Raw genomic sequence first — 19,033 nt, forward strand, 5'->3', positions numbered from 1 at the left:
TCCTCACTTTCTCATACAAAAACCATCTCAAGGGATTGTTATGAGAATAGAATGAGTGAATGCCAATGAAGTATATAGAACAGTGTTTGGTATATGGTTAAGCACTTATTTTAAAGTACCTTTTATGGTTATTGGCTAGAATTCATGACTAATTTATTTTGTGTCCATACATTATAGTGCATAGCCTCCTCACTTTTTAACTAGGAAGTGCTTCTCCTGAAGCACTAAAAAAAAAAAAAAAAAAAAAAAAAAAAAAAAGTTGATAATGGTAGAAGATCCAGCAAGATCCCGTGAGAGCACTGGGAGATGTTGACACTGTTTCTGGCTCTATTTCTCTCTCCACTGGGACAGTAACCAAATCCAGAGAAGGCATAAATAGCAATGGCACATCAACTAGAGACCTCAAGTACATTACTGCCCCTTTTGAAACCTTTTTTAGAGTCTACAGAAGCATTACCCCTTCGCAGATCGTCATTCATCCTTGATGGAGCATTATTTACAAAATGGAGAAAGTAGTATATGCTCTGGGCCATGCTGACAGAATTAGGAGCAAGGTGATGTGACAGTTGGATTTAAGTGTTTAAGCTTGGCAATCAGCCTCAGTTCCACACTACACCACTGACCAGCCAGGCCCTACACATCATCCTTCCTTATGGGAAACACCCCAATATCACAGCTGAAATGAGTGATTTAACTCACAGCTCACAGCAATGGACCACACGTGAGGCAGTGATAAATGACAAAATGGGCTTGCTGTGACCAATGTGTAGAATGAAGCCAGTGATAGCCTGGCCTGTCAAACAGCAGAACATAAGGTCTTTCACCAAACACCAGAACCAAGCCCTATCACTGATGGATATGGATTGCAACTACACTAGGTGTTTGGGTCCATAGAAGGTACAATTAAACTGCAGAATCAAGTCATTAGTTCAGAGTCCTTCTGCTTTTGTGGTAAGAAAACAAAACCCCACAGTGACCTGGATTCTCTTCACCAGCCTAGGGGACTGAGCAGGCAAATGCTCCCCTTGGCATGTCAAAGAGAAAATTCTCCTTCTTTCCATGACCCAGGCCCTCGCTGAGGAGAGAATTACTCACCTGGACTCAGCGGCCCCTACAGCTGCCAGCAAAGCAGCTCTGCTATGGAGCTCTGCAAGCAGCACAAAACAACATTTGCCAGAAGAAGCAGGGAGGAGCAACAGCTGTTCCAGGACCAGAAGACCACCCCCACCCCACCCTTTGGCAGCTTCTTAGATAGGCTGGTCTGGCATTCTCTGCCACCAAACAGCAGGTGGGAGAACACAGTCTCTCCCTTATTTCTTAACACAGGGTTAAGGGGGTGGCAAATCTGTGACCTGGGTAAAGTTGCTTCTTCAGACTGTTGGCAGTTCCAGTACAAAACACACCCAGTTAAACTGAATTTCCGGTAAATACATGATTTTTCTTTAAGTGTATACTTCTGTGACATACTTACATAAAAACTTATTCTTTATCAAAATTCAAATTTAACTGGGCATCTTGTATTTTTATTTGCCAAACATGGTAATCCTAGTTCTAATGTTTCTCCTAATGCTCTCCTCTTATTTTTTCATATTGTATTCCGCCCCCCATCTGATCATTGAAGCCTTGGAATAGATCAAATAAAGAAAATGAGAGAATGTAGAATTTATCAACAAAATTCAATTCAATACAATGCTACTATAGGGGATGTTAAAGAAGCAATGGATATTATGTAGTCCCTGCCACCACAGCCTTTTTAGAATGAAGTTTGATTTGAATCAAGTGAGAAGTTAATTGGATGCACATTTCATTCTGCATGTTTTAATGAAACTAGAGGGCAAGTTTGATCGTTAAAAACTCAAGTGGCTTTTGCTTTCATATAAACCTAAAGATACATCCTCAGGCACTAAATATGTTTCTATAATTCATATGAACAGAATAGTAGTTTTTCACCAACTGCATAATGACATATAATGGCAAGATACCTCACACCACCAATAGGACTCAAAATATATGAGCACATACCAAGGATTTAAGAGCAGGTTTCTATATAAACCAGCTGCTGTAGAGAGGCACAGCCTTTGCCTATTTTGAAAAGTACAAATTCTGTTTTGTAGAGAGAAAGGAAAGCTGTACAAATCAGCCTCAGTGGAATCAAGGGAATAGTTACTCTGCTGATTATTTAAACAAATTATCTTGAATAAATTAACCAGCCATATTCTAATGGATTTCTATAAACCCTCTCTCAACCCATCTCACCTATCATTCACACCACTGCCAGATCCAAAATGGCGAAGGAAATGGGGGGCAGGTTTATCTGGAAAGTTCTGGCCTTGTATCACAGCATCCCATTAGAAGGCCTCAGGGAGAGAGGTTGGCATTAAGTTATGCTTCTCTAATGTCCCTCCCTTGAGTCCAGGCATCCAGATCAGCCTGAGAAGTCCCTAAAAGCATTTTGGATGCAATGTAGAACATCCATTTTCCATTTTAGTAAGGCTATGTGTGCCAAATGCCAACAAACATTTTGGTAATTTCCATCAAATCAATTAATTGTGCCTGTATATTTGGGGCTTGGAAGATGAGGGCTGCTGGTGGTAATCAGTCAAACCGATTTTCATATAGCATTGGCTGGGTAAACACAGACTCTGCTCTGTACAAATATCGCTACCATGTTCACATTTCTCTTCAACTATTTTGCACCTTTCTATTCACTTCTGTTACTTCTTCCCAGAGTAGAGCTGAAGGGAGGATACCACCACATTTTATTAAGTCAAATATGTTGTCCAAGTATGAAAGGGCATAAATCAAGCACGTACATATGGTGACCAACTGTCCCAGATGGACGGAAGCTTTCCCAGGACATGGTAGTAGGAAAGTACCCTGCAAACCAAGATGAGTTGGTTAATGTGTGTGTGTGTGTGTGTGTATACATATATATGCATATATATATATAAACACACATACATGCACACACAGAGTGAAGTATTTGAAAAATCCATAGTACTAAAGCTTTTCAAATTTAACTTGTGGGTCATTTAATTTTTTAAAAATTCACTAAAATGTAAGGTAGTTAAAAAACCCATTACAGTGACTGGCAAGCATGGGTAGAAGCCTAAGAGAAGCAAGGACATTTGTAGGTTCTTATTTATATGTGTTTTTCTTTCTAACGGCTGCCAGTCTTCCAAGTCAGGAAATATTTGCACATGTTCTAGACATCTTCCTGAAGGTATGAGGCTCTCCTGAAACCATCCTTATATTTGACCATGCCAACAACACTACAGCAAACTACAGTACCCTGAGAAAAAATATACTCTTTCAAGCTCCCTAAATGACTCATTCAGCAGAAAGTAATAAAAAAGTAAGGCTAATATTTCCATCCTTTGGAAATATTTATCTCTACACAGTGCCACTTCTTTAATAGTCAGAATAGAAAGTTACTTAGGTGGTATAATTTTGAAAGGCCAACCTGTCTCAAGCATTGGATTAACAGGGTGTCATTAGTCAATCCTTTCCATCAAGACACATCTGCAGAGAGCTGCTGCTAAAATATGTCATATGGGAGGGGATCAGTTTTGCACATATCTTTTTTATTTCCACAGGAAACTGTGCCAAGCAGCCAAATGTATAAGGTATTATGCTAGTCCCAAAGAGGTTACAGAGGTGATTACGATGGATTTTTTTTTTTCTTTTGGACATCATGAATTTTTCTCACAAAATCAATTTGTAGAATGACGACATTGATAATAAAAGAATATGAGTGTGGGTAACAGAAAACACACTAAAAAGTCTACATGGAAATTTTTGCTTGTCATTTATATCTGATGCCCTTGTGCCTAATACATGTAATGCTCTTGACTAGGTAATACAGTTGAATACAAACCTCCAGGACCCTGCCCCTGAAGGTATGTGTGAACTAATTTGAAAGACAAATGAATTCTTATTCTTGGGCATCTGAGCCAAGACATGTATATGCTTTCCTACTGTCACCTTTCATTTAGTGACAAGGTGGGAGGAACTCAGCTGCCTGCAAATCTCTTGCAGAGGTTAATCATCAGGAAAGCTTCAAGCTGCAACTTCTGTTGAAACCTGCATCACCGTCGGATAGGAACAATACAGGGATAATTTTACTTCAACAGCATACCTAACATTTGTCTCCTCATCTTCTCCATCCGCCTGCTCAACTCTCTCTCTAATCTTCCAAGCTATAGCCACTTAGCCCCTACAAGCAATTTATTCCAGCTCAGACTCTAGGAGTTCTGTTCTTAGGCAGTGAACAAACAGGACCCCTTTTTTTTTTTTCTTTTTTAAACAACTTCAGGCACATGTTTTTAAAAGATTTATTTATTTGAAAGTTAGAGTTACACAGAGAGAGAAGGAAAGGCAGAGAGTGTTCTTCCATTCACTGGTTCACTCCCTAGATGGCCATAACGGCCAGAGCTGCGCCTATATGAAGCCAGGAGCCAGGAACTTCCTCTGGGTTTTCCCATGTGGGTGCAGGGGTCCAAGGACTTGGGCCATCTTCTACTGCTTTCCCAGGCCATAACAGAGATCTGGATGGAAAGTGGAGCAGCTGGGACTCGACTTGGCGCTCACAGAGGATGCCAGCACTGCAGGCAGTGGCTTTACCCTCTACGCCACAGTGCTGGCCCCGAGGGCCCTTTAAACTGTGTATCTTTTTAATGTTTGCCCACGTTCCTAGAAATACATTAATTAAAAAATACATGGGGGAGTGGGGAGGTGGCACTATGGCATAGTGGGTAAAGCCGCCACCTTGCAGTGCTGGCATCCCATATGGGCACTGCTTAGAGTCCTGGCTGTTCCACTTCCGATCTAGCTCTCTGTTATGGCCTGGGAAAGCAGTGGAAGATGGCCCAAGTCCTTGGGCCCCTGAACCCGCGTGAGAGACCTGGAAGAAGCTCCTGGCTCTTGACTTTGGATTGGCACAGCTCTGGCCATTGCAGCCATCTGGGGAGTGAACCAGTGGATGGAAGACCTCTTTCTCTCTCTCTCTGCTTCTCTGTAACTCCTTCAAATAAACAAATAAATTTTTAAAAATATGCAGGGGCCAGTGTGGCACAACAGGTTTAACTGCCACACGATGCCAGAACCCCATACAAGAGTGCGGGTTCAAGTTCTGGCTGCCCCACTTCCAATCCAGCTCCCTACTAATGCACCTGGGAAAGCAGTGGAAGATGGCACAAGTGGTCTGTCCCCTGCACCCACATGGGAGGCCTGGAAGTAGTTAATGCCTCCTGACTTCTACCTGGCACAGCCCTGACCATTGCTGCCACTTGGGAAGTAAACCAGCAAGAGATTAAAGAGCTATCTCTATCTCTCTCTGTCTCTCTCCATCTATCTCTTTCTGTCACCCTACCTTTCAAATAAAATAAATATTTTTAAAAATTTTTTGGTTTATTAAATTTTAAATCCCCATCAACCAGAAGCCAATCATCTGTAATGGAGGTAACAACTATCAAAGTTCCTTTAGCATCTTCCTTTCCTCTTGGGACTCCTTGTAGAAGCAGTAACTGAGGGAAAATGCCTCTGATCCTAGATATGGGTCCTGGCCCACTAGAAGAGAGTGATGGAGTGACAGCAAGCACTTCTCCACCATTCCAAGGTTTCCAGAGGGGTGAATCAGAAATTACTCATGAGCTTGAGCTTTTAATATCCTGTAAAGCCTACTTGCTTGTCCCCATCCATTTCTGAAATTCTATTAAGTTCCAGAAAAAGACTAGACTTAGTGTCCATCATGAAGGAAACAAAAGCACTGGAGGCGCATATCATTAATGATCTTCATCACTGATCTCACCTCACCAGTTTCCTGTAAACTTAGGAACTTTGGCACTTGGGCCGATATTTTTTTCAAGTGGCTGATCTACTTGAATGATTTCTAACTCTGTGTTGTACATATTGAACAAAATACAATATAGCAGGGTAAAGAGCACAGACCTCTGGATCAAGTTTTCATTTACAACTTACTAGTTTTGTGAATTTGTTCAGTAACTCAAGCTCTTGAACCATCACTTTAGTAATTTGTGACCTAGGAGGATTGTGATAGCAAAGGTGCATGTTCATGAGATATAAATGATAAAATTAAAATTAAGCACTAGGCAGAATATAAGCCATCAGTCAATGATACCCATTTTTAGGACACTGAAGTCACTATACCTGAAGTGGCTAATATTTGAATTTCCCTCTTTTCTCACCCAATTTCTGCACCAAATAATTGGATTTCATTTGTTTCTCAGAGTCAACAAACGCTGTCCTTCTCTAAGGACCCTTAGACTTGTCCTTTTTGATCATGGTGCTGTTTTTGTTGTGTTTTGTTTCTTTCTCTTCAGAGTTAATGATTTATACAAAATGTTACTGGCAGTGCTTAGAATATAATCAATCTTCTTTCCCCTCAGGGAACTCTCAACAGTCCAACCTTCTTTTCCTAGTCATAAAGGGACTCTGCCTTAAAAGAACAAACCAAAAAGACGCTTTCTTAATTTTGCAACATGAATTACATGTAAACCATTGCCACAGCACAGCATTATTTCTCCAAGTGAAATGACACACTATTCATTTTTTGTCCCTGCCCCATCTTTCTCCATGCACTAGTAAGGGGAGGGATTTATTATAACCTGAGTATAGCTAAACAGCAAACAATGAGACTACAACATAAGGAACTATTTACATATTTTGATATTCTTTGAGATTTTAATTTGATTTTGTGGACAGGCTTATTTGTAAGAGCCTGCCTTCAGAGTGGCCTCAGCAACATAAAATTCTAAGAGCAACATAAATTTCCTTTGACATCACCAGACAGCTACAGTGGCTATTCATTTCTGAGTGCAGTTGTGGCATTACCCACAAAACTACCTTAAACAAAGATACATAAATATCATATAATGTTGGAAATCCCTAAAACCAAGTTATGACTCATTCTTATTTCAAAAGTAAGTACTGCTTAAATGCCATTTCCCAAAGTGTCTATTTAATGAAAAGTAGTGGGGACCTAGCTAACTAGTTTTTAGTGGTCAACTACTAGAGGATAAAGGAAAGCAGTAATTCTTGATACTTCAACCACTTTCACTGAATTTACTCAGAGAATCTGGCCATAATTACAGCTGAGGACTTCTAAAAGTGTGTGGGAAATGCATTAAAGGATAATGCATATCTTCTTTAAAATTTTTGAAATGCTCGTTCGAGTATGTGTATGTGTACATACATATAGAAGCAAATCAGAACTTACTTTTCAGGAGATTAGACACTGAGTACCGTAATGTTTTTAATGCTGCCTCACCCACCTTCACCACTCTTTTAAAATGATCTATAAAAGGTTGTCCATATAAATTTTCCTAGAACTGATATATTAGAAAACAGCTTTAAGTACAGAAGCTAAGTATCAATTAGGCAATTCTGTATGTCTATTTTAAGTAACTGTACTGCTCTCTACATAGAGAGATTTACACATACATTTCACTATTTTTATAACTGGGATGCTTTTATCTGATTGACCAAAGCCACCATGCTATGAAGAGTTTATTAGTCTTGGCTTTGGTTTTTGTATTCAAATATTTAAATTTGATTTTTCAGTCCCTGGAACAATTTTATAACAGTCAGCTGGCTTAAGTATCTACACAGAAGGTGAGCATGGTGGCACAGCAGATTAAGCCATGGCTTTGGGAAACCTCTATCCAACACTGGAATGCTAGTTCAGGTCCTGGCTGCAATGGTTCTGATCCAGCTCCCTGCTAATACATCTGGGAAGGCAGTAGATGATGACCCAAGTACTTGAGTCCCTGCAACCCACATTGGGGACCCAGATGGAGCTCTAGGCTTCTGGCTTTTGCCTGGTCCAGCCCTGGCTGCTGCACGCATTTGGGGAGTGAACCAGTAGATGAAAATCTCTTTGTCCTTCTCCCTCTCTCCCCACTCTGCCTTTCATAAATAAGTAAATCTCTTTTTAAAAGTATCTATAGAAATAATAATTTTTGTGTTATCCAAAACCTACCATAGAATTTCAACTGTTTCCCCATATATATCTGTGAATATATTAAGCAGAACATAGTTGTGAAAAAATTAATTATGTCTTTTTGGGAGTAGAAATCCTACATATGACTTTTACCTTCTCCCTTCACTCCTTTCATACTACCAACTGCATCATCCTCCCCCAGGATTTATTGGGAGACAGAAGTAAATTTTGGTATAACACAGAAAGAAAAAGACAAGCTGACAATTCAGACACATGGGTTACATTCCACAGTTGGAGAGATGTCATGGCCAAGATAGAAATATTCCACTTTCTCCAAGGCCTGTAAGCCTCAGCACTTTCCACTAATTTGATCCCCTGAGTCTCAATTTATTTACCCTATGCTGGTTCTTTTCACTCTCATTCCAAATATTCGACCTGTGTTCTCTTACTGAGGAAAACTTGTTCCTGGAGTCTTCCTCATTAGAAGCTTCATTAGACTTTCTACATCCAGGAAAAAAAAACCTACACACCTACACCCACGTTTCCTCCTTTCTTTCACCTAATCTCACTCAGCTATACTGATCCTTCCTTTTATCCTGCACTCCCTCCTTAAATGAAGATGTCACAATCATAGGGGAAAATACCTCCTTCTTTATCTCTATTAAACGCAATCCATAAAAATGACTAACCCCCCCCCCCAATATTTTCTGATCATTCTAACTACAGCTTAGTACTTAACACAGTGTTTGGGACATAATGCTGCTTGGGACATTAAATAAAGATTTTTTTTATACTATTTTACTAGAGGAAACTTTAAACATTCAAAGCAATGTTTTTATTTAATGGATAAATGTAATGTTTCCTAAGACCAATCACTATCACTGAGGCACATGATCACAATGGGGCAGTGTCACAAAAGGAGATGGAACCTAGAGAAGGTTCTGGATCTGTGGTACTGCACAACAAAGGCAGAACACGGCCTAGTACAGTTATCGTCTCAATTCAGCTTCAGCTCCTACTTCAGAGACTTGCAACGTAAAATGAAATACACAGTGTTATGTGCTTTATGGGCACTCAAGCAATATTTGTTGGCTGACTTAATTGAGCTATATTTGCAAAATGGCAAGGATGTGAGGAAACTTTCCTACCTAAAAAGAAAGCATTCACAGTGCTAGACATTTGGTAGGCAAATAAACAGTATAATTTCAGCCTAAAAGGAAAAATACTCAAACCCCCATCCAATAGGACTGGTGACTAGGCAACCCAAATGTCAGCAGCATGTTTCTGAAACTTAATTTCAAATATCATAAATTGTATGTCATCAGCTTTGAGGACAACATTTCTTTCCTTCCTTTCCATTCCCATTCCCAGCCTCAAACTCAAATTCCGAAAATGTAACTAATAAACCTGAATCTCACCTGTCTAGTGAGGTTTGCAAGTAAAATCAATGTGTCAAAAAGTGATTTTTAAAATCAAATTTAAGAGTGATGCATTGAGCAGTGTTTTGAAAAGAAATTTCCATATTAAACGGTGCACTTCAAAAGTGCAAACAATTCAGGAATTTGCTCGTGACTGTAATACCACACCTTCCTATACCTGAATTAATCTGCTGACTACTGAGGAGGCAGATGACTCCTCAAGTCTCTCTCAAGGACACATGTTTACTTACGCCTGAGGTGTGTTTTTAAGCTTCAGAAAATAAGAAATTAGGGGTTGCCCCTGCCTTCCACCAGAATTTAATTGCATTCCAACTAGGTATCAGGCATATGTGGTAATTAGTTTCTAGACCCAACTGTAGAGGTTTACACTATTGCAGGTGATTTGTTCCTTTGTGTGAAATGATTGCCTCGAATAGTTTCCCATTTCTTTCTTCTGTGCTCGTTATCTGCAAGTGGCAATGTGACAGCAGGTGTTAGATGTTATGATCTCCTGAAGGTCAAAGAAAACTTGTTCATTCTGAAAATCCAGTTCTTTATTTAACTCGGTAGTATCATGCTTACTGAAATGGTATTAAATAAAAATAACAAATAATGAAGCATCCACGCCTTCTCAATATGCTTACTACTCAGTTTTACCTTGGCCACTGGGTATCTCAGTAGTTACTGAGCTAGTATCAACTCTTTCTGTCCAACGGTAAAGCGGTGGGAAGAAAACATACTGAAAGTCATTTTATTTGTGAAAACTGGAACTACTCCAACTTATAGCCAATAAGCAAGTGCTACTGTGTAAGGTGGTGAAAGGACTCTGGGATTATTATGATGCTGCTGATGACCCTAAGAATGTAAGAGTACGAATAGCTTCCATTTTACTGACATCCAGACACTGTGCTAGGTGCATCACGGCACAGCCAGATGAAACCCTGGGGATTATTTAGTCTAATACATTTATTTTTTATTTGAAGAAATGGGCACAGAAAAATCAGGCAACATGTTTAGTGCCAGTTAATGGGAGAGCTAAGGTACCAATGCCCATGGTGCCATCCTAAAGGGACATGGTCTCTTTCTTAATATTTCATGAAAAAATTGTTGTCTCTTTTTATATATTACTCTTTGGGAAAGTTTTTAATAGTATCATCAAAAACTGAGTTCCAATCTATTTTCTTTTTGCTAAATGGCCTCACATGGCCAAGTACTCAATATTCCTCCAATCCAAATGGTGACCCACAAGCTATGAGACTGGCAACTAAAGGTGAAGAGGAAAAGAGGAAACTATGCTTTTTTAACCCTACTCAGTAAAAAAGTGAAAGAATGGTGTACTTCTTATAAAAGAGAGTGAGAGAAATAAAACCCACAGTTTGAAATCAGGTTTGCACTGGCAGGAGGTGGGAAAGGGTGGAACTATAGGAATCTAATTAGAAGAAAAAGAAGGAAGGGAAAAGGGTTACAATGTGGAGCGTGTGATTCGGCCTTCATCTCAATGTGCACAGACCGCAGTAGACAGTTGGAAACTTGCCAGGGAAAGAGGCCTTGGAAACAAGCTGGAAGACATTGGAGAGACTTTAACCAAAACAAACACCAGCAGGGGATGTGGTTGGCAGCACTGAAAAAGCAAAGGACTCTCTGAGTCACTCTGACATTAAGCTTGAATGGTATCGTGCCTCCATTTTGTTGTATAGGCTACTTAATACAGCATTTTTGTGTGCCCAATATAAAAGCATTATACACACATATATAACATATATATGTAAAATATAACCACATACATATTTTCTTTACTGAAATAATATAACATTATAGGTATTAGAAAATATAGAAGAAAATAGATTAGAAAAAAAAACACTAACATCTCATTATTGTAGCCAAGTAATTATTTTCAAGCTATGTTTTATCATAGTTGTAATCAGGATGCCTGTATGATAAGTGATACTTAACATTTTAGGTAGGCATGGTTCTCTGCTGCTAGATAACTTCATAAGTACTGTTTTACAGAACAATGATATATTGAGTGGGTATAAGGTTAATTTTCATCATACTTTCTTACTATTTATAGTGTGGCTGAGTTTTTATTTTTAAAAATGGCACAATCATAGCAAAAACTGTCTTTTAACAGGTACCTATAATATGCCAAGCATTTTATATATGTATATGTATATGTATATGTATATGTATATGTATATGTATACATAGTTTCTAAATTTTATTAAATCTCACAAGTGAGGTCTTACTAACTCCATCTTAGAAATAAGAAATTGATACTCAGAGGTTAAGTAAGTTGCTCAAGGTCATAACTAATGGCCAAGTATGCACTGTATCAGGTCTGTCTGATTCAAAGCAGGCCCTCTTTTTACCACAATATAATACTGTTCTCCTGTAATAGATATCTGTATGCTTGTTCAATACCTGGGGCATTTATCTTAGATTTCCAGAAGTGGAATTATTGATATAATGAACATTTGAATAGAATATTTATATATTCCTGATCATTTTCCATGAAGATGGTATCAGTGCACACTATCACCATCCCATACCTTTTTAGAGAAAGAAATAAATTTGATGTAAAAAAAAAAGGTCAAGCCAATGAGTAACAGAGGGAAATCTTTGGGGTGTAAAGCATATACCTTCTTTAACACAGATATTTGTACTGTAAAGATCTGATGGTAAAGAGTTTCTCTATCTCTGGATCTGAACAATGCACATAAAATTATTAGGAATTATGAATGCAAATAGGGGACCTGGCATATAGTAGATACTTCATGAAGAATCAGTTCAAAGGAATTGACATGGGCTTCTCACTTCTGATAAAGATATGAAAGCCACTTCCAACCTAACAAGAAGAGAAAGCTGAATAATCTACAAAAATAAAAAAAAAACTTCTCTCCAGTATACAGATGAAGACCTACTGCAGCTGGAGAAAGGTTAAAATACAGATGGAAAAGAAGTCTTCTACTTCCAGGGGAAGGGCAAGAACTAGCTGTGGGCCTTAAGAAAGTGCCACTCTCATAACCAGGAGACACAGGATGTAAGACAAAGGCTGAATCAGGAAGAGAGAACTCTTCCATGCCCACACAGCAAGCTAATAAGCACTCAGTAGGAAGCAATAGCAGTAAGCCTTCAGGGGAGGACAAAAACATGGAGAGAGAACATCTCGGAGGCAGAGATACATAGGGTTGAAGCTAAGGGTAGAGAGGGAATATGGAGAAAGTAAAACCTCCCGAAAACCAGCCCCATGTAAGCACAGGGTAAGAGAGGAATCTGAAGCTGGCAAGGAACTGAGAATAACCATATCAATAACCTACACATAGCTTGTCTCCTTATTAGACTGACTCAATCTTCCACATTTATAACGTTGCTGATCAAGTGTGCCCATTTCAAGGCATAAATGATTTACTTTACTCTACTGTTCTGTATACACTGGCATTCCAAAAATATTTTGAGACACATTTCAAAAGCAAGAAGGAAAAGCCCACTCTCAAGAGACAAAGCAATCAACATAACTAGCTGTGGAGATGACTTAGATGTTGAGACTATCAGACAATTCAACATAAGTGTGATGAATATGTGAAAGGCTTTAGTGAAAATATGAAAAATATGCATGAACAAATGAGGGATTTCAGCAAAGATATGAACCATAAAAATGTCAAATGGAAATACAAGCAATGAAAAACAGGAACTGAGTTGAAGAATGCCTTTGACAATCTTATCAGTAGACTTGAAACAGCTGAGAAATGAATCATTGAAAGTAAAGATGTGGAAAAAGTTTTCCATACTGAAACACAAAAAGGCGTGTGCACGTGCACACACACACACGGGGGGGGGGGGATGTTGTAGCACAAAAGTAAGTCCCTACTTAGGATGCCAATATCCCATATTGAAATGCCTAGGGTCAAGTCCCACTTCTGCTTCCAATCCAGTTTCCTGCTAATGTACATCTTGGGAGATAGAAGGTGATGGCTCAAGTAATTGAGTCCATGGGGCTGGCGTTGTGGTGCAGGCAGTTAAGCCATTAGTTTGCCAAGTTGACCTGCCATATCAGAGTGCTGGTTTGAGTCCCAGCCACTCAGGTTTCAATCCAGTTCACCACTAATATGCCTGGAAAAACAAGAGAAAATGGCCAAAGTACTTGGGCTCAAATCACTTGGGCTCTACCTACATGTCTGATCCAGGTGGAGTTCCAGGCTTCTGGCTTCGGTGGATCAGCCCCAACCATTGAGGGCATTTGGGGACTGTGAACTAGAGGATGGACGACCTCTCTCTCTCTCCCTCCCTGCCTCTGTGTATGTGTATGTCTCTGTCTTTCAAATAAACTTTAAAATACACAAATACTATACGTTTCATATTTAAACTGTTGAAAATATGCAAAGAGAAAAAAATTAAAGACAATCACAAAGAATGTAAAAAATGCAAAAGCAAGAACTACGGGATACTTTCAGAAACCACGGAAGTCAAAAGACAATAGCAGGACACTTTAAATTGTTGAAAGGAAAAAATAAACTTTCAGCTCAGAATTTTAGACACAGTATACTTACCTTTCAATAATGAAAGAGAAATAAAATTTTTCACACAAAGGCAGAGGCTTCAGAAGCAGAAAGGTTAGAGAAAGTTCTTTAGGTTTAAGTTCATCATACCAGACAGAAACTTGAATCTACACAGAGAAATAGTTTCTGGCAATGGCTAACATGAAAGGTAAATATGAAGGACTTTTTTCTTATTTTTAATTGTTCTAAAATATAACTGACCATGGAAATAAAAAAAAAAAACGGTAATAGTGAGTATAGGGGTAACTGAGTAGATTGCATGCATGCAGTGTAGTAGTCTTATATGTTTATATCACATATAAAAGCAATATGTATGACAACCATAACTATAGTACTCCAGCTGGGACACCATACTGTGAAGTGAAAGAATATTCTTTGAAGGTAAATTGTGATTAACTTAAGATGTATTGAGGGGCTGGAGCTGTGGCACAGTGGGTTAAAGCCCTGGCCTGAAGCGCCGGCATCCCATATGGGCACTGGTTCTAATCCCTGCTGTTCCTCTTCCAATCCAGCTCTCTGCTATGGCTCCTGGCTTCGGATCGCCACAGCTCCAGCCGTTGCAGCCAAGTGGGGAGTGAACCATCGGATGGAAGACCTCTCTCTGTCTCTACCTCTCTCTGTAACTCTGTCTTTCAAATAAATAAAATAAATCTTTAAAAAAAAGATGTATTGACTATCTTTATTGTGGTGGTAGTTACATGACTATATGCATTTGTCCAAACTCAGAAAAGTATACATTTAGGACTTAACTTAATTTTACTGAATATAGTATATATAAAATATATATGTGTGTGTGCATATATATATATATATATAAACTCTGAGTTTTAAGAAAAGGAAATCTCATGCACAACTTACCTTTTTCCTATGTAAATTCTTTTTTCTTCTTATGGCATCCCCCTCCCGATGAACAATGGCAAGAAACCTTCTCTCTAATCTTACCTTATGTGACTCTGAGGTTTTTATTTACAACATGTGGTAGAGAAGGCACTATACCTTTGAATCAGAAGAAGTATACAAACACACACACACACACAAACCCCTCAGGAATTCAAATGTGTACAGAGCCATGAAGATTGTAAATGTGCCATAAAGAAGACGAATATCTTCTATGTGTAAGGTATATGTATCTGCATACAACATGGTAAAACTGACCTAGATCGCATAAATGTTAACTAATCATTTGGTACATGATACAATTGAGACAGTACAAACAATATACTTGCTTGTGAATGGTCTATAGCTTACTGATTCTGTTAATAGGTAAGGTCAAAATAGTTTGAGAAAAAAAAATAAACTTTTGTTGTTGTTCCCTATACTCACTAATGTTCTCATTGATTTTAGGATATGTTCACGTGGTATTTCTACTACTCAAGTTCTATGCTATAAGATGCTTTTGTATCAAGTTTAAAAAGCATCCCCCACTCCACTTGTGAATTAGAAAAGAAGCCCCTTCCAGGCACCGGTAGCCCCAGAGACAGAAGGCTTAGCAAGCAGATGGAGCCCTTATTTGAATTTAAAAGGAGTCCCTTCCTCAAAGCTTACACCAGGACACTTTTAAAGGACCTATGTGTAGAGGATCTGTGATGAGTCTGCAATAGGGACCAGCCTAAGGAAAGTAACTGGGTTTTTGGGGACAGGCCTGGGAAAGAGGAACGCTGTGTATTTACAGAACCTTATATAGTGTATAAGACTGAATAAAAATGTCAACTCCCTATATTAGAGAGTGCAGAAAGGGTACCTGATCAAGGTGATAGGGCTAATCAAGCACCCCAACTCCAAGCCAGCCCTTCACACTGCCCCTGTTTCTACCTAGAATTCACTAATGTCATTCTCTACACCACAATTTTGCTTAGTTACTGCATATTTAACTTCTTAGTATCAATTCAACTGTCACTTCCCAGGGAGTGGGAGATTCACTCTGATTATTCAATCTAAATTAAGCCTCCAGTTCTATGTTTTGTATCACTTATGTTTTCTTTCAGATTATACATTACAATTGTGACTATAAGTTATTTGTGTGCTTACTTAGGTAATATAGGGGGTTCCCACAGCTCCCCTCCCACAAACACACTTATACATTTCTAGGCCACAAGCCCCAGAAGAGCAAGAACCTGGTCTGTTTTGTTCATCATTTTATTCTCAAAGATCACAGTGTCTAGTACATAAGATACTTGGTGCCTAATAAGTAATCAATCATTCAATAGCTACAGACTTTTCTTGTTGGAGTCATCAGCAAACTTTATCACCTGCTTGTACATACTCATGTACACAGTGTAAGACAGAATGCTATGAAAACTTTCCTTTTTATAGCATTCAGTTTAAAGGTGAATGCAAGTAGTAAGAATGACATGGGTATATAATATAAAACAAGTGATCTTTTTATTTGGCTGTGTCTTTTTTGAATTAATGGCCTTTTCTATTGGCAATTTATTAGTTTTCTGTTAATAATCTTTAGATATGTGTTGATTGGTTCACTATAGATTCATTATTCCATTATTTATGCAATAATAAACAATAATTTTACATGTTGTTTAAATACCTTAATTTGATCACTCTCTCAAAGTGAAACACTGTGCTCTGGCATTATTTTAGCTGCAATGTGAATGTGTGACCTAAAATTATTGTTGTTGTTTTAAAAAATGAGGAATGAATAAATAATATAACTCCACTTACCAAATAGATCCTGCCGTAAGTACCAAGGCCAATGGTTTTATCTAGCGAGAATATTCCAGTTGGATCCTGCAAAAAAGTAGAAAAAGACCGTCCATCTTCCTGGGGAAATTCTAATCTGCCTTGTTGTCTTATAGAGGAAGAACCTAAATGTCATTTACCAAAAGACCTGACATGTCAGGATCTCCCTGGTCTGAGTATAGTCACTTATTAAAAAGAAACAATGGTATGGCCATTAAGCAGTTGTGCAATTAATTACCATAAAACTGTAAAATGCATTCAATGAAGGAAAACAAAGCATGATCAGGATGAAATTAAAAAATAATTAGAATACAGATAACATCATTTATTCATCAAATAAATAATCAAAGTATTCTTTTAATATTCACTTTTTGAATGCTAACCAGAAAGGCAGAAGTTCAACATATAGCAAGGACGACTGAATACAAAGTCTAGATGACTTACTTATATTTACTATAGCAACTCTGAAGAAAAAAACGCCATCTCTAAATATGAATAACAAAGCAAGATCACAGCATCAAAAAAGTTTCATTTTTAAAAAGTTAGTCTTTACATCAAATGAGTACCTTTTCATGGTGCAAACTGATGTGTTCTGTCACGTAAGCCTAAACATGGCATCACAGGAAACAAAATACATGTTTAAAGATAGTCTATCTTCATTCTCAAGCAGCTATCATTCCCTTAAATACGGGTAACCTTTTCTTGTTCACCACAAACATGGTTTCTTGAATTTTATCACTGCTTGAACCTTTAATCTGACAGTATATTTTTCTATTTTAGAAAAGGGAAACTTTTATGAGGTATGAATAGATGCCAATTCATACACAAAATGGTAAAAGCATTGGCAAATTCTTGGAAATTTATATGCCTTAGAGAAAGCACATTTATATACATAAATGTTGTTTAATCCTGTTTGAAAATACTTTTATCATTTTGATAAATGCAAGCTAATCAGAAAATAAAACTATTAAGTGTATGCCACATAGATGAATTAAAGTATAGATTCCTTAAAATCGGTGTGATATTTGTGTAATCCAGCAAAACTATCACAGGAAAAGGACATAGCTCCAGGATTGTGTTGGCCACCAAGTAATCAATTGAACAATAGTAAAACAATTTTAGCTTTAGCCATAACTCTGCCATTAATTAACCATATAACTCTGGGGAAGTTATTTACTCTCTCTGTGATTCAGTTTTCACATATATAAAATGAAGGCGTTGTCTTAGGTGATTTCCCAGCTCTCTAATTCTATAGGAAAATTTTAATTGCATCATTCTGAAACACAGATTTTTTTTCCCTTGGATTAATATAACCTTTGCTAAACAATGCAGCAGCCAAGCAGTCTACTTTTCCAAGTGATCATTCAAGTTAATGTCAAAATAGACCAGATTATCAATAAAAGCAAATAATTTAGAGAATATATCCCCAATGAAAATGTAAAAGCTATTTAAGATAAGTTTTAGGATTTACAAACTAAAACTTGGTTGTAGAAGTACTCTTGATATTAAGCATATCACTTTTGTTATGATTAAAAGATATATGCAGAAAAGTTGGCCCATCAAGGAGTTACTAAGGACCAACTTGACGACTTTATCAGGTTAGCATATTTCTTTGAAGGATATCGCTGAAGGATTTATTTGAGATATTAATTCTGGAGAAACAGGCTCTTGCCATCTATCAAGAAAACCAAACATGTTAGTTAATTTCTAATAGTAAGTTATTTTTTGTTATAGCTAAGGCCTGCATTTTAGCTAAAAAAAACCCATATGATAGAGGATTACTTTATTATATATATGATTTATTTTTAAGCTTTAAGCACAACAGTCATAATATCTTACTCAGATTTGAATTCAAGTATCTAATTAATCAAAAGAGACACAAAGGAAAGGTACTGAGATAATAAAATTACTTCATGGGAGTTAGTAGATTCATGTTGTCAGGGAACTTTTTCCAGTTCATAAATGGATAAACAATCTTAATTATTCTCATGCACACATATAATAAAATATTTTTTAAATTTTCTTTGTTCGAACAGGCAGTTCAACTTGGTATTCATGTATTATAATATTGCATTGATTTCATCAGTTTTATGTAGTATTTTTTGTTTCTCACATCCATGCTGGTATCTCTTAAGACTAAACAGCTGTCAAAGTGGGAAAAAGAGGGAAGTAAAAATACTCATTACCAGGCTAGCCGTACCCAGTTTCTCATATTTTCCACATATAATGACAGCCAGTTTATTGTGTGATCTTAAGGAAGGAAGCATTGAAAAGGAATAACCTCCCTTTGGTTCCTATGAAATGAAAGGTCCACATCACCAAGGTTCCCATAATTACTTGATCCTCTTCTCTGCACTGCCACCATGAGATGCAAAATGCACAAGAGGAAAGACGCCTGTATGCAT

At 37.8% G+C, this 19,033-nt stretch overlaps 1 protein-coding gene across 5 annotated transcripts in view; it reads right to left on the bottom strand.

Moving 5' to 3' along the window:
• NRK (Nik related kinase) overlaps positions 1-19,033 on the bottom strand; it is a 142,410-nt gene that overhangs the window by 117,952 nt on the left and 5,425 nt on the right. For all 5 annotated transcript variants that reach the window (XM_089324192.1, XM_070066759.2, XM_008272834.5 and 2 more), the window contains exon 2: positions 16,611-16,676. In XM_089324192.1, the coding sequence (XP_089180318.1) occupies positions 16,611-16,676 (66 nt within the window). The remainder of the gene's footprint in view (positions 1-16,610; positions 16,677-19,033) is intronic.

Source organism: Oryctolagus cuniculus, chromosome X (genome assembly GCF_051225735.1).
Source record: "Oryctolagus cuniculus isolate XC-2025 breed Fujian yellow rabbit chromosome X, ASM5122573v1, whole genome shotgun sequence".
Classification (NCBI taxonomy): Eukaryota; Metazoa; Chordata; class Mammalia; order Lagomorpha; family Leporidae; genus Oryctolagus; species Oryctolagus cuniculus.